The 16,633-nt window shown below is 38.5% G+C and overlaps 1 protein-coding gene across 1 annotated transcript in view; it reads left to right on the top strand.

The window, feature by feature from the left end:
* MAGI2 (membrane associated guanylate kinase, WW and PDZ domain containing 2) overlaps positions 1-16,633 on the top strand; it is a 553,326-nt gene that overhangs the window by 508,545 nt on the left and 28,148 nt on the right. The window contains exon 21 of the mRNA XM_019474581.1: positions 1,561-1,704. Within this exon, the coding sequence (XP_019330126.1) occupies positions 1,561-1,704 (144 nt within the window). The remainder of the gene's footprint in view (positions 1-1,560; positions 1,705-16,633) is intronic.

The following is a 16,633-nucleotide window of genomic DNA, read 5'->3' as shown; positions in this document are numbered from 1 at the left end:
GACGTACTTAGGTCAGACTGCATTTCTACAGTATTGTTGAAAATGAAGATTTTATCTAATCTGAATAAATAAATAAATAAATGTGAATCCTGACTAAGAAAATACATTTCTGTTGGTAATAGTCTGGATGAGGAGAAACTAGCTTGTGCAACTTGTTTCTTTGACATCAGGCATGATCTTACAGATTCAAAGAAATAAAACTTAGATGAAGAGTTATATTACCTTAGACAAGGCTCTGCTGGTGACAAATATTTACTGACAGCTGTGAAGGTTTGAGGATTTAGCCCAAAGTTCAGACTTTCAAAAACGTCTTCCTTTCTCCTTACATAAAGGCAGAAACAAACAGAGGTCAGAAAAATATTAAATAAGAGAATGTAAACTTCTGGACACTATATGCTGGAACCATATATGGATGGTTTCTATGTCCGTATTTTCAAAGCCAGACACATAAATCATATCAATGAAAATATCCAAATTCTTAAATGGGATCCAGAGAACCCTCTGAAAATTCTTCCTTTCTCCTTACATAAAGGCAGAAACAAACAGAGGTCAGAAAAATATTAAATAAGAGAATGTAAACTTCTGGACACTATATGCTGGAACCATATATGGATGGTTTCTATGTCCGTATTTTCAAAGCCAGACACATAAATCATATCAATGAAAATATCCAAATTCTTAAATGGGATCCACAGAACCCTCTGAAAACTTTATGCATTTCAGTGTCTAAATAGCAAATCCCTATCCCCATGCGCGTACCCTGTAAGATGTTTCTTAGCATCTAGAGAGATGCTTAGACTGCCTGTTTCTCACTATCTCCAGTTTAATTCTCTAACCACTGGTCTGCACAACCCAAACTTGCTCTTATTTTCCTCCTACTCCCATGGTTCTTGCGATCCTCAATGCCAATGGATCAGAAGCAACAGAGCAAGTTCCCACCCAGACCCCTCTACGGGGCTGGTAGTTAGGGTCCACCAAGAAAAAACTGGAAAGATGAATCTCAGTCTCTGCAGGACACAGAAAGGGTAAAGCTCAAATCTCCTACTTCTCACCTCCTCCTCAAGGCACATGTTTTAACCAAAGTGATGAGAGTCGCTGTGCTTTGTGACTCCATGCAATCCAGCCTGCTGATCATGTTAAGTTCTGCTGGGAATTTAGGAGGTGTCTCTCCCACTAATTTTTAGTTGTGATGATGCTTATACAGGAGCTGCCTGCTACCTCACTTGCCAAATCAGCACTTCTTGCATAGACATAAACACTCATACTCAGGTACCATGAAAGTATTTGGGTGAATATGGAAACCATCTAGAGAGCTTTTGGTACCAGACAACTGCTGGATCATGCCCTTTCAGGGTAGTTTAGATTTAGGCATTTACATTTTGCTGAAGTCTCTTTTCAGAAATGGCCAGTCTGTCAGCGCAGAAGTATACTTTGAAGGTGCCTTTGCTTATATCAATTGGATAGACGCACTTTTGAAGAGACATATTTTAAAGTTTTCTTGAATGTGTACCATGAGATTCATATGGTTAATTGTCTTCCATTTTGTATATGTCTATACAGGACTTTGATTATTTCACCGTTGATTTGGAGAAAGGAGCCAAAGGGTTTGGGTTTAGCATTCGAGGAGGAAGAGAGTACAAAATGGATTTGTATGTGTTGAGGTTAGCAGAAGACGGACCAGCAATAAGAAATGGAAGGATGAGGGTAAGTAAAATGTATTGTAACAATTTTTTCAGCCTCTACAGATATGTTTGCTGACGGGGTCAAAGAGAAAGCAGGTTTGTTTCATCTCTGATCATGTTTTAAAGAACCAATGCCAAACACCTCTAATAATATAAACTTGTCCTGAAGAGCTGAAGAAACTTCTTGTAACATATAGTAGGTCTGTGTAGTTTCTTTGTGGAATAAATGTATTACTTCTTGTTGATAGTAGCCTTTACTGTGTTATATATTTTTCTCCTTATTCTTTCACTCATGTCTAAGCAACTTAAAAATCTCTGATGAAGAGTTTGTTATTTCTTTGATAATAATACCAGCATAATTAACAGTTATCTCTCTAATCACAAAAGCAAAGTGATAGCTATGAAACCTAAGACCTGGTCTGTGTTATTTTACTGATTTAATCAAGTTGTCTTCATAGTGTTTGCTAAGTTTGTTTATTGATATTATTCAATCTTGTTTGCAGAGATCAGTTTTCACTATTTGTATGAATAGATCTTAGTGCATTTGAGTCCCGTATTGGTAGAAATTATAATAACACCACATCCAAATACTGAATCTAAATGCATTCACTTCAGAAATTCCTTTATAAAAGCATTACATGTTCTATGTAGGAAAAATAGCCTAATAAAAATAGATGGTTTTAATCTGTCCAGTTGTGCTAAAGAAGAGGCATCAACTCATCAAGGGTTGCTGATACCTTGCAGAATAGTGAGTACACAAAAAGGAGGAGAAAACATTGGTGAAAGAGACTGCCATAAAAAATGTGTTTATGTATTTAATTAGTGCAGCCTTGTTTACCCAATATTTAATTATAAAGATGGTCAATGGAAATTGTGTTCTGTACAGTACTAATAGCAGATTTTGCAAATGTCATGGTTGTTACACAGATTCTGTTTCACGACCCTAACAATCTCATCATTTGACTTCATACTGAAAGAGCATTGTCATCAGTCTAAATAAACAATCAGAGACTTTCTGTATATAACTCAGGAGTTTTAGTATGCTTCAAATCACTCTTAATTTGCCCACTTTGTAGAATTTTAGAAGTCAGGTAGTCCTCAGTCATACCGTGGAGTGCAAACCCTTGGCACGGGGAGCTTGCGTAAGGGAGCAATGGCATAAGAAGTCCCTGTGACAAGGAAGCCAGGCAGGCAAGTAGGCAGGCAACTGGTAACTGAGAAATACTCCCACAATATTTGCTGTATGAAATATAGGTGAATTAATGCAGCAGCTAGAACTTTAACTCAAGAATATCTTCTCTGGTGAGTGTTTTCATTCTTTCTTTTACTGTAGCACTATCACAGTCAGTTGTTCTTAATGAAAAGCTGTAAGAGAGATGTACATTGTCAGCCATAATGTAATTAAAGATGAGGAAAAAGTTGTGCTTTTGTTAAGCTCTGGAATCATATATTTGGAAACATATGGCTAAGATTACACAACAACAGAAGAACAACATCTTTAGAGAAGGTTCATTTCAAATAATAACCTCTATTAGGCAAAAAACTAACCTATTAAAATGTGTGCATCATTTGAATAAACTAGTACCACAGAATAAATTTAGACTATCCACTCTGTGATAACCTAAATATACAAAGTGTGTAACACAAATACACAGCTTTTTTCAATTTTGTTAGGAAAAGTCTGGTATTTTATAATGAAAAATGTTAATATATTTTCTAAAATAACTTATTTTAAAGCATTTTTGTTGATGTGGCCACAACACACAGCCAACGGTTATTCTGGCCAGATAGTTGTAACTGGGTTTTTTCTCCCCTTTAAAAGCGTCATTCTTTGGACTCAGTTTTACCCTCCAGCCTTGTCACTGAGTCTTGTGTTGTATTCTCCTGTTTAACAGCCATTTTAACCTGACAGTCACAAGTGGGTTTGGAACTTGCAAGGCTTTTATCTCGTGACCTGTAACTGATGAAAAACAGAAGCTCAAGAAACAGCTTCTTCAAAACAAAAATAGAAAAACAAACCAAAAAATAATAATTGCTGAAAGGAATAGAGAGTATAGGAAGATAAGCAAAGGAAGCAGAGTTCTGTACCCATATCTCCTTTACTAACTTTACATCTGCTGTCAATAATGCAGGTTCATTCCCATTTCTCGGCTGGGACCACCAGCCTGCTTGCTGCAGTTCTGTATCCCTCTGTTTCACAGATGCATCTCTATAGCAAAATATGCAAAAATATGTTCAGTGCTTCTCGCTTCACATGCCATCATGTTTAAAGATCAGATTCTCAGATCCTAGGCTTTCAGCACTGGGGATAGTAAACCATGCTTATGTGGTAGGATCTTATCAGGAGCATTTTCCAGTTAATAGTTCTTCTCGTGATCTACTTATCTCCGTTATTGTTTTGCTTCCTGTTTCCTCCTCCTTGAACAGCCTTCTTTGATTTAACTGAAGCCTTACAGAAAAACATGAAGCAGATAACAAAAGGTGCAGGTCATTTTTATAGAAAGAAATAATGCATATAACTCCATGATTATTCCCACTCACTGAGCCAAGAAGAGAAAAATTAAACCAGATAAGCTGTTGAAAACAATAGATCATATAATGCAACATGTTACCTGTAAAGCATTTAGATGTAATAAGTAAATGTATTCCACAAATAACATTTTGTTGTCAGTCTAGTTATAGCCAGCAAAAGCCCTGATAAAGGCACATTCATACTGATATAAATCTCCCTACTTTACAGAAATAAATAAAAGAATATAAAGTACTTTAAAGTAATAGAGCTACATCTATACTAGTGGGTTTATAAATTTGTATAATTGAAGCAATGCAATCTCTAACTGAAGACAGCTCCAGATAGCCAAGTCAAAGTCTGCGTGTTGTACTCTGTTAGTGAGCATTGCAAAACCGTAGCAATGGGATGAGCCCAACAGCTATATTCCACTTGGACAGGTGCTAAAAAATGTGAAAGTCTATCAGCACACATTCAAAAGATTCTGAGGTCTAAATACATGTAAAAGTGTTATCCATTACAGATGCAGAGTATAAATTTAAAGAAGTAAAAGCTAAGATTATAGGAAATCAGATGTAAATAAAGAACCAGTATGGAACTCTCTCTTGTAAAAGAAAATAGAGCAGATCCATTACTGATGAAGGTAAGTATGAAAGGAATACAATATACCAATAATAGGAGCAATGAGAAATTGAACAAAAAGGCAACAATGAAATAACGTGAAAAAAGTGACACAAAAATTGGGGCATCTTTATGACACTTCCAGTTTGGTCTTCAGGCTCATATGAACTCCAGTGAAGCTTGGGAGCAGATGAGAGAACAGACGCATAGAGCAAGCACTGGAAGTGATGGTCCTCCACTGGCCCTGCCAGAACTGTCTGGATTTGAAAAGATTGATGGAAGGGGGAAAAAGGTTTGATGAAGTTTGTTATTACATCACCATTTCCAAACAGAAGTCCTGGTCTTCCTTCCCACTGGAAATGGCATGCTAGGCACTTTGTGTTTTTATTGGAAACAAATCCACTGAGGAACACCCCATTTTAGGATTACGAGATCTGAAATAGTCTTTAATTGCCCTTCATGGCTGATGGAGCTTTCTACTTTGATTTTCTGTGGAATTGCTCTGGGAACCAGAAAGGTGGAAGACTAGTGAGTTGATGTCATACAGGGTTCATCAGTCTCGCCAGCATATTGCTTTTCTACTCAAGGATCCCTTTCTGCCAGCCTATATAGACACTGCATTATGTCTTAAGGTTCAACAAATTATTCCCTTAAAAACAGTTTTAAAACATTCACAGGCTTATTACACTGTTCTTAGTCGTGGCACTTTTACATGCACTGAGACTTTTATTTGGGCTCCTAGACTCTGCTTCTGCAGAAAGCCGAGGCATACATCCTAGTTTGACTTGGATTCATCTGTCATTAGACATGGGAAGGAAATGTCCATCAAAGGACCCAGAAGTCTACAGAAAGAAGTGTTTCTTCACATGCATCCTCTGCCTGCATGGTTGGTAAACTATTCTCAACCAGTGTTGGAGAGCCACTGCCATAATTGTGTAACTTCATATAAAAACATATGTCAGGTCATATACCACAATTAACTTCGGTGGGATTTTACTGCAATTCATGGATAAGACATATGGAGATTCATCACAGAAGACCTGTAGGGGGGACATATACCACAATTAACTTCGGTGGGATTTTACTGCAATTCATGGATAAGACATATGGAGATTCATCACAGAAGACCTCTGTAGGGGGGGAACCTCATGACTACACTGGAAATAAATACAGATCCCTCTTAATTCTGATAGCTGAGCAGAGAGCAAACTACAATGGCTAATTCTGAAAAGCCTACCACAGCAGAGGTTTACAGAACTTGAAACATGTGACTCAAAATACTTCCAGTAAAACAAGTGAATTTTCACAAAGACCAAGATATCTTACAAATTAGGACTAACAAAGAAAAATTTCATTAGATCTAAGGAAGAGACTATAAAAAAAAAAAAGACTATCCAAAACTTTAAATGGCAGATAGACTCGCTAAGAGCTCGGAGTTCTAAAAATTTATCTCCACCCTCCTTTCTTCTTCAGGATGAGGGAGTACCAGAAATATAAGACTCTGTCCACACAATGGCAAAAAAAGGACTGAATAGGACCATGTCTGTGCTCTGGAAGACAGGGATGTATTAAAAGAAGCATGAGAAAAGTTTGGAGAATTATTAGTGCCTTTGATATCTTATCCCGAACTGGCAGAGGTCTGAGCACATCAGGACTCCATTTCTCAAGTAACCCTAACATCAGGAAAAAAATTTGAAACTAGTTGGTGATGGCAATATTGGGAAAATAAAGCTGCAAGGCTTAGTCTCAGAGTAAGGCAAGAATATGGCACACACGCTATCAGTGATAGTAGTATTGAGTTGAATCAGACACCAGAGATGAGGGACTTAACACAGCCAATGTGAAGCACAGTCCCCACAGCCTTTGAAGATTCCAACACTACTGGTGACAATTTTACAGGTCTATTTAGATAAGGCTCATGATAACTCATATTTTATTCTTGTCTCATGTTGAGGACAACGATCAGCAGAGCTCTGCCTGCAGATCTCTATCCCTTCCTGCCTTAGAGATGGGGAACTACTGACTGCTCTCAGAAGAATTGTTAAGGATGGTCGTGGTGTTTGCTAGACGTGTGAGATATGATCAACAGATCTCTTACTGCCTTGAATGATATCTCCTGCAGCCAGCAAGTTTATTGAAACCAGCATCAAACAAAGAGCCTGTGGCTGAGGGCTGCAAAGATAGAGAGTATCTTTCACAAATGGATTTAGTGAATGTGAAATTCATGAAGAATGAGGGCAAAATGTGCTTTTTTATACACAATGTGCGTCTGTGTCATTTTGTCACTTTGTGAGTTACATCCTTTTTTTCACATCTTCCACGAAAGTCATACTTCTCATCTCTAACATTTCTAGTTTCATTGTCTTGTCAATTCATTTTTCTCAGTCCACGTACACCAGTTAGCCCTATCTCTAGCTTCCTCATATCTCCTAATACGACATTATTTTTCTCATTCTTTTGTAGATTTTTCTTATATATTTGCAGAACAGACATATGAAATACAGGCACTGCAGAATTTTACATCTTTCATGCTTTGCAGTCCTCCTTTGACTCTTCAATCCTTTTTCCTGTTTGTTTCTTTTCCTGCAGTCTGTGCCCCTCTCTTTGTTTCAGTTGTACACAGTTGGACATAAAAATAGGCATGAGGGACAGAAAGCTCCTACAGTGTCAGTTATGAGGTGCTGTGTTGTTGCATAGGAATCTGTGTGGCCTTGCTTGGTCTGTTCTAGCTTGCCAAGTGAGCAGCACAGTGAGGCTCACAACAGTAACCAACCTATGCTGTGGACAGGTTCACGGTATTCTGCAAACTAGCACAATTTGTGTATTTCGTCCTTTCCCATGATAACAGAGTTCACACCAACTTTGTTTGTGGTTATTCAGGAAACTTCATCCACTTACACCAAGAATAATTCCTAGCAAAAAAAGAGAATTCAGTATTCAAGAGCCAAGGTTCAAAAAAGGCAGGCAGACAAGCAGGAGCCTGTCTCTTATTTGGAAGGAAACAGAACTAAAGTTTCAAATCATGGAAGGCATAAGCATTACATTTCAAACTGCTGTCAGAACCCATGTATGAGCATTCGACAGCATTCAAAACTGACATTTCCCTCTTTGTAATACAAGGTCAGGCAACTTCTGGTTTTTTCCTTCTGACAACGGCTTGTGCATTCGTGTTTGCATTAAGAGGGACAGAGTGTCTATGAAACTCATAAGCTGGTATTAAAGACCTCTCTTGAGCCATAGGAGACATAATTTTAAGTCCCCTTTGAAAAGCCTAGAGGCCAGGCTTCTAAACAGTAGGGTGTCATGTAATAGTTGGCTATTACTAACTATGTCTCCCAGAAGAAATTAATTAGGATCAAGACTAACTCTTCAGGCTTCTCAAAGCAATAGGCAGTATGTAGGCAGCTATCTATCTGGGCTCTGTAAACTGTAGAAGAGTGGAGTTTAACAAGGGAATATAAACCTATCTCCCTGGAGCAGGACACTCCTGAACGTCTCAAGTCAGGCACACAGAAATCACTCAAGCTATTCTGGGTTCAGTGGATAGACAGGCAGAGCTGAAAAGCAGGCAAAGTTTAGAGCAGATTTAGTTAATTACGTCCCTACAGTGTCTGGAAAGGCTTTTCTATCACGCAAAGCGGAAGTCTTTTTCTTCTGTGTTCAGCATGGATTTTTCCATTTCAGTTTTCTTGATTGCTTGTTGATACACACATTTAGCTTGGTGTTCATCTAGTCACTTTATCACTGTATCTGTTTTTAGCAGACCTTGATTTCTAAGTTTTTAAAAGATTAGTCATCCGTTTCCACCAATTAAGGAATCATTCTCTGTCTGAAGTTTGAACATAATACAGCTTCCACAGGTGCTTCTTTTAAGCCCATATCATCATGTGTAAAGTATCATCATTGTTTTTAAAATGTATTTTTAGTAGCTGTTTTCTTGCATCTCAAAGAAGGCAAAATCCAAGCGGAAATGGCTGGGCTACCATGTATACTGTTTTGTGCGATTCCCATTCCACAACCAAATTTTGTACCAAAAATCATATACAGCTGCTGTAGCTTCACACACAGGGACCTTCCCCTAATCTTTGTGATTCTGCTCTCCATGCATTACTGCTATATTTCTTCAATCCCTCCAGAACAGAGTCTCTGCAAGGTTATCTCAGCTTTTTGTAGTCCTATTGCCAAAGGAAAGGGGTAAATATGAAAAAGCCTTGATTGTCAACAGGACTGATTGTTTCCTGTCAGAGACTATTCAATAAAAGCTCAAAAGGAAGAATGAACAATTTCTTACTCTACAGTAAATGGAAATCTCTAAGAGCATGTTGCCATACAGACCCCATGATTTGCACTGGCTCCTCACTGGTATAGAGTCTCTCCTAGATTTCTTGTTAATGAAGAATGGAGCATCTGTTTGGGATGCTCCATCATTGATTAACCCCACATCAAAGGGTTATTTCTTACAGTCTGCAGTGGAATACACCTGAGGTTGCAGTCAGTACGTACAGCAAGCAAGAAGTAGCTCAGTTCAGCTTGACGGTGATTAGAGCAAAAAGTATTAAAAATAGGAGGCAAGCAGTTGTCACACAGTAGAGATAGTAGATGACAGATACAGACTTTTCTTATGCAATCAAGAAAGCTGCAGCAAGAAAATGGGAAGAAGGCAAGAATGGCTTGATCTGCCATGACCTTCTTACAAATGTTTAGGGCAATCACTGTATCCAAAAATAAACCAAGGATTGGATAGTGTAGTCCTTAATTTTTGCCATAGCATACTTTGGACTCCTATTTTGGATCTGAAAGAAAGCTGAAGACTTTGAGATATACTGCTGAGTGACTCGTGCGAATCTCCAGGTCTTAAATGGCAGTGAAGTCCTATGTTCAGAATATTGGAGAAAAGTAGATATTGCTGTTGGAAAGCCTCTTGCAAGTTTACTCTAGTCACAGCAAGCATATAAGTGGAAGGAGCAGCGGTAGGTCCTAAAAGCCAAAAAGGTCTTCCCCAGGTAGTGTGCTGGGAGCAGCAGGGAGTCAGCTGCTGAGTGCTTGACATGAGTGAGGGTTTGAGAAGGCCGTCAGAAACCCCACTGAAAAGTTACTAATATTGAGATATAAAATATTGATGTTATGCCCGCACATAAGGGACAGAAGGACGTTCCAGGAGCATACAATGCTCCACCAGCCTCTGTTTGACTAAGGTCTTGTGCACACATCTGAAAGACAAATGCCTACAGAGTGATTCATGTCAGTTAAGTAGCCAATCTTTTCTACGTAAGTAGCACTTACTCTTAAAACCTCCAGCATACCTGGCTTACTTTATGCTGTAATATAAATCTTACCTTCATAGTAAGTGTTCAGTGAATGTCAACACTGTCATTACAATGGAGCCCAAAGACAAAGATATTCTTAGTCCCATCCATTTATTCTGTGATTTGTGATCCATGTGAACAATACAGGAAGATGTTAGCTATGCTTTACCAATGAATTGCATGTCCCTTTGGGGTAATCTCATTCACACGCCAATTCCCAACTACATACATCACTGTCCAATCTCACTTGTAGTGAGACTGGGTGTGATTGATCCGAACTCTGGGAATTCAGCTGGGATACTCGAGCATATAAGCTCTATGCCAGCCTGTGGCAAGAGGAGCTCAATGCTGGGTTACTGTAATTGGCAGAACTCAAGGAAGAATATATTGACATGCGGAGATAAAGCTGATCAACATTCTTGTGTCTGCACAAGAAAGAAATGCAAACTGAGGTCCTCAGGGATCCTGAATATATTTTGACAGTGTAAAAGCTTAATAAATCAAGAGTGAATTAACTGTAGGTGAACTATTATTCAGCATTTCTCCAAAAAGCTGTGCATGTTTTTTAGAATTTGTTTGCAGAAAGGTAAGGGGAAAGAATATTCATCTCACATGTAATTAACATCATTCTTGCAAACATGTACTCAATTTGATACATTCAAAGTGTCCTTGTAACTCTATGCCTAATAGCAAAATCCTTTAAGCCAGCTATGAAAAAGAACAAGTTAATAATCTTGCTAAAAATGCTTTAGTATGAAATTTTAAGAATAAAATACTTAGTTGGCAGGCAGGCACCATATTTAAATCTGTATTTCATGGAAGATTTATAAAGGTTTTCAGGTCCAAAAAATTAATTAGCTCTTAAAAAATTAAGAATCGAGACTGTAAGAAAAAAATTAACACACCAAATGATGGTGCTGTGATAACTGAAAAATTTTGTCCAGCAAAAGGAATGACAGAGGCAGCCTCTCTTCTGTGTTTTCCCAATCCGCAGAAAGTAGAAATTGGGATAGATCACCTATGAAGGTAAAAGGATACAGATATTAGACCCATTCCTATGGCCCACCCAGCCCAGTATCCTCACTCCAACAAGGACAAGTAGAGGATGCCTAGGAAAGGAATATAGGACAAGTATGAAATGATTCTTCACTGGGTATAGCAGCATCCAAGCCCCTGGCAATCAGCAGCTTTCAGATTTTTTTATGCTGAAATTTTCATATTTAGTGTCTAGGACTATTTTTTAACCATTTATTTGAATTCGCTCTGCTTTTGACATTCCTGATCTACTATATCAATGGATTCCAAAGCTAAATGATTGCATTGTTTGAAAAAAATCCTTATTTTGTTTGTAGCTACAACATAAGAATCTTATGATTTCTTCCTCATCCTCCATATCATTCCTTATTCTATTGACCTACATCATATCCACCTTTTTCCCACTGAAGCTTACCAGTCAATTCCACCTTGCCTCATAAGGGAGCTGTTCTTTACCCTTGACCAACCTCATCAGCCTCCTCCAAACCATTTCTCAGTCTATCACATTCATTTGGAAGTGGAAGCACCAGAACAATCTGTCATTTTCAAGATATTGGTGCTCCTAAATGACGTAATGATGGTTTCTCTGTTATTCTCTGTTCTTTCCCTAAGAGTTAATATTCTGTTTGCTTTTTTGACTGGGCTGACATTTTCAGCGAGCTAACCACAAGGACTATGAGATCTGCCTCTTCAGGGGTAATGGTTAATTTAGAGTGATTGTGTATGTAATTTTCCACATGTACTGTACGTAGCACTTAACACCACTGAATTTTACCTTCTGCTTTAACACACAGTATTGTGCTACCTTTTTACAGCTTTTAACTTTAAATTTAGGTTTGACAATCCTGCATGGTATTGTGTTGCCTGCAAATCTTACCACCCCAATCTTCAACCTCTTCACTATGCCATTTACAAATATGCAGAACAGAATAATCACTATGGTAAGGTCTTTTGATTGTGAAAATTGACCACTTATTTAAAGCATTTTTTTCTTAGAATTTAATCTCTTTCTTACCTAGAAGACCCTATTCTTTCTCATCCCACAGCAGAGCCTTTACTGAAGGTTTTACCGTTAAAAGCTTTCTGAAAATGCCAGTATACTAACCAGATCACATTTATCTATATAGTAATTGACAGCTCCAGTGACCTGCAGTAGATCTGTGAGGAATAGCTTCCCTCTACAATAGCCACACTGACCCTTCCCCACTATATCATCATTATCCATGTGCCAACCAACCCTCACCATCCTTATTGCTTCCTTCCATCTGCTAAATCGAACATGAGACTCGCTTGGTTACTTTCCACTTCCCATTCCTCTGCTACTCAGCAATTTACTGATTTAGGCAGTAGATTACATCCTGTAGTTACTAGTTCAGCAGTTTCATATCCAAATTCCTTTAGAGTCAAGGATGAATGCCATCTACGTCTGGTGGTTTCTTACTATCCATTTCATCAGTTTGTTCTAAAATCTTTGCCACTGACCCTGCTGTTGGAGTCAGCTCCTCAGACTCACCCCTGTGGCGAGCAGACCCTCTGCAGGAGTTTTGCTGCCATCCTCTTTAGCAAACATTGACACAAAGACAACTTTTTTCTGCAGTCTTTTCTACCTTGCATCCAAACTATCTTTTGAGATGTTGATTCTCCAGCAGGCTCTGCACCTCTGGTATGTTTGAAAGCATATTCTTAGCTCTTACATTTTAGCATTTTTCCTCCTCAAAATCTTTTTGTGGTTTTATGTTTAACTTGTCAGAGTTTATGTTCTTTTCTGTTTTGCTGTTTGGATGCAACTTTGGATGAAGCAGTCTCCATGAACATTTATGCTCAGGCTTCTATGTAGGATCTATAAAATTGGCTTGTCAAATCTTGAATTTGCTTTGCTTTTGCCTAATGGGAACTGCCTGAGACCATCAAGAAGATACCAGAAAATTTTCTTCTTCCTTTTTAACAGTCTCTGCTGGTTCCCATCCATGATTGTAGTGTTGAAGTACATGGTATTAATATTACATTATGCTACACTGAGTCATCCTAGCTCTATTTTAAAAAAGTAATGGTGTATCAATTAACTCCAGTAGGATAATGAATTTTCCTTTTATCTTTGACACCTTTAATTCACATATACATGGATTTTTTTTGCAACAATGCTTCAGAAGACATCAAGTCTACTCTAGTACCAGAAGTCCACTTTGCTGTCTTGTTAGCCACCCACCACTGCAATCTCCATTTCTCTCTCCTGCACTCCCCATTCTCCACAGACACTTGGTCATACACATTTTCCACTTTCTAAGCTCTTTCTGTAATAGCACTTCTAATGTTCTGCACTAGCTCAGCCCATGTCCTATGACCCCTCTCCTCCCCGCAGCGTGCCCTCCCCTTTTGGGCAGGAGGCAAGAGCAGCTTTCTGCAGGAACAAGGAGCCGGGCATTTCCAGGGATAAGAAGCCGCAGTGGCTTAAACAGCTGGTTGGCCACAGAAAAAAGAGTTTGTGACTCTAAACCTTCATGGGTGGTTGCTTCAAAAGTAGCATGGGTTACATGTGTGTAATTCCTCCAAAGAGAAATGCTATGTCTCTTACTGAGACACCCAAGCTACACACCTAAAAAGCACTGGAAGGAGTCCAAGACTAGAAATATCCCATAGCTTTGTTCAGGCCACACATTACACCTGGGATTTCCAGGCAGTATAGATTCTCTGCGGCGAGGAAATTTGCACAGCAGATATCCAGCCTGTGCCTAACTCCAGGCAACATTAGGGCTTGACAGCACTTGGAAATTCACCAAAATAGATATTCTGGGGTTGCTATTTCGTCTCCAAGTACAGACAATCTTTCAGCCTTTTGGACTCATTAACAATAACAACAGCAACAAATAATATGCAAAAAATGTTTCAGTCATAAAAATAGAATGCCCATATAAAAGGAATTAAGTGTAATTAGTCTCTTTCCTGAGGTTTAATTATAAAATGCATTAATAAAATGACAGATAGCAATGCCCTCTGCACAAATCATTTGAGCCTGCTTTTATCATTAGATTTCCTCATTTAACATAGAATGAAAATGTGCATACACAATTAATTTCATTTCGTGCAACCAGGAACTATACACCTGCTTAGAGCCGGTTCTTTATACACTGACAGAGGCAAACATACATCATCAGTAGTTTAAAAGTACATTTGAGCAAGGAAAAACCTCTTTACTACATTAAAGCTATATGTATTTCCTTCTGATTTAGCCTGCTTCTGAAATTCTGTTTATATGTATGGTTGGCTTTTTTTAACAAGACAGGTAATAATTACTGTAAAATATGGCCAGAACAAAGACTCCACAGCTAAACTCACATGTACTAGAGGCACTTTATTCTAATGATTCAGAGAAGCTTTACAATTTTCTTTCTAATTAACCTATCAATAGTGATGTCACTTAAACAATCCTTAGGAATATTATCTTCTCATTATTGCCAGAAAACTTGCTGCCCAATTTTATAGCTCAGTTGTTCTTACGCATGGATAAAGCATCTGAATTAACTTGAACCAAAACAGATTTTTTTAAGAGACATTTCCCATACACACAAACTGCTTTCACAATTACATTTAAATCATTAATATTCAACTTTAAAAACATTAAGGGGGGGAGAAGCATACAGTGTTTACTTTGTGCTTGTGCTTTGTAAGAATATAATAGAGGAGCATTCTCATTATCAAATGTCATCGGGTCAGGAGGAGAACCAGTGGGTTTGGGTAGGCATTTATCCCAAACAGCATGGAAATTCAGCCAGGGCCATGTTCTGTAGGAAGAAAGAAACAAAATGCGAAACCAATGTGTGTAAAATTGCCAGATTCATAGCTGCAAAAAGCATGTTTCTTCAGAATAAATACAGCTCAGGCAGCAGCCGTGCAAGCTTCCCAGACTGGCTTGCCAACGCGCTTCAACCTTAAGCTGGTGAGAACATCTGGAGGGTGCAGAGGCCGATCGCTCCAGCTTTGTAGTCTTTGCTGAAGACTGCCAGAAAGGTTACAAATCAGAGCTGATGCCAGTTCGGGGGGTGTCCTGCAATGCAGGGCCTGCCTGTTGGGAGTGGGAAGGGGTCCATTGGTTCATTTCGCATGACTGGACACCAAACAGCTGCCAGTCTTGCAAAGGGATGCATTCATTACAGCTCCGTGCACGGATCCCGTGTAATGACACTTTCAAATTAAAGTTTATTCCAAAGAGCCAGAGGCAGTCTGTGGCATTGTGAGATTAAAATATTGGATTTCAAGGGCTGTGCTTTCAAACCTTTTCCCTGCTATTTAGAATCATGGAATCATTTAGGTTGGAAAAGACCTTTAAGATCAAGTCCAACCATTAACCTAGCACTGCCAAGTGGATCCAATTTGTGGATTTAAAACTTGGTGATTAGGATGCATGCGTCCTCTCAGGCTGTCAGGCAAAAATTGTACCTGAATGGCATGGGAGCTGAAGGTATTATTTTAGGGATGACTAACTCTCCAGATGTGGGGAATTGTTTTTCCTGTTAATTTCTTGACAAAAATGAAATCCATAAGGTGTAAAATGACAGAGGACCTAAATGCCATGCAAAATAATAATGTTGCTACATTGAAGTTTCTCTTTTAAAATATTCTGGTGTTTCATCTGAAAAGCTTTACATCTCCACAGAAGGCAGCTTGCTGAAATGCCTCTTAAAAATAATGGTCTGATATTCAAATGTGTCACTTTCCATGAAAGGAGCTAATACCACAGGGTCATACCCAATAAAACGTTTAGACACTCAAAGCTTGATGCTGCAACCTGTTAGGTGGCTGGTGTCCCGCTAGATGCAGAGGGAAGATTAAATGTGTCAGAATGATATCCAAGCAGTCTGCAAGGAAAGTATAAGAGGTAACAAGAAAAGGTAACATAAATATATTAAAAGAAATACGAAGAACAGGAAAAAAGAGGTCCATTGCTTGCTGAGAATGTGGAGAAGGCTGAAATATTCAGTGCTTTCTTTGTAACAGTCTTCATTGAGATGTTCAGAAGGACCATAAACTTACTACAGAAAGTATAAGAGGTAACAAGAAAAGGTAACATAAATATATTAAAAGAAATACGAAGAACAGGAAAAAAGAGGTCCATTGCTTGCTGAGAATGTGGAGAAGGCTGAAATATTCAGTGCTTTCTTTGTAACAGTCTTCATTGAGATGTTCAGAAGGACCATAAACTTACTACATCAACTTAGAATCATAGAATCATAGAATCATTGAGGTTGGAAAAGACCTCTAAGATCATCGAGTCCAACCGTCAACCCAACACCACCATGTCCACTAAACCATGTCCCTAAGTGCCTCATCTACACGTCTTTTAAATACCTCCAGGGATGGGGACTCCACCACATATATACTACACATTTCAAAGATCTTTTTCACTAGCCTTAGCAAACTGGCTCAAATCAGCTCAACCTTTGATCTGGGAGGCTTAAAGCATAAACATTTATTTACATGTGTTT

Source organism: Aptenodytes forsteri, unplaced genomic scaffold (assembly GCF_000699145.1).
Source record: "Aptenodytes forsteri isolate BGI_AS27 unplaced genomic scaffold, ASM69914v1 Scaffold137, whole genome shotgun sequence".
Classification (NCBI taxonomy): domain Eukaryota; kingdom Metazoa; phylum Chordata; class Aves; order Sphenisciformes; family Spheniscidae; genus Aptenodytes; species Aptenodytes forsteri.
Note: the sequence above shows the minus strand (reverse complement) of the source record. Positions and strands in the feature narration are given on the sequence as shown.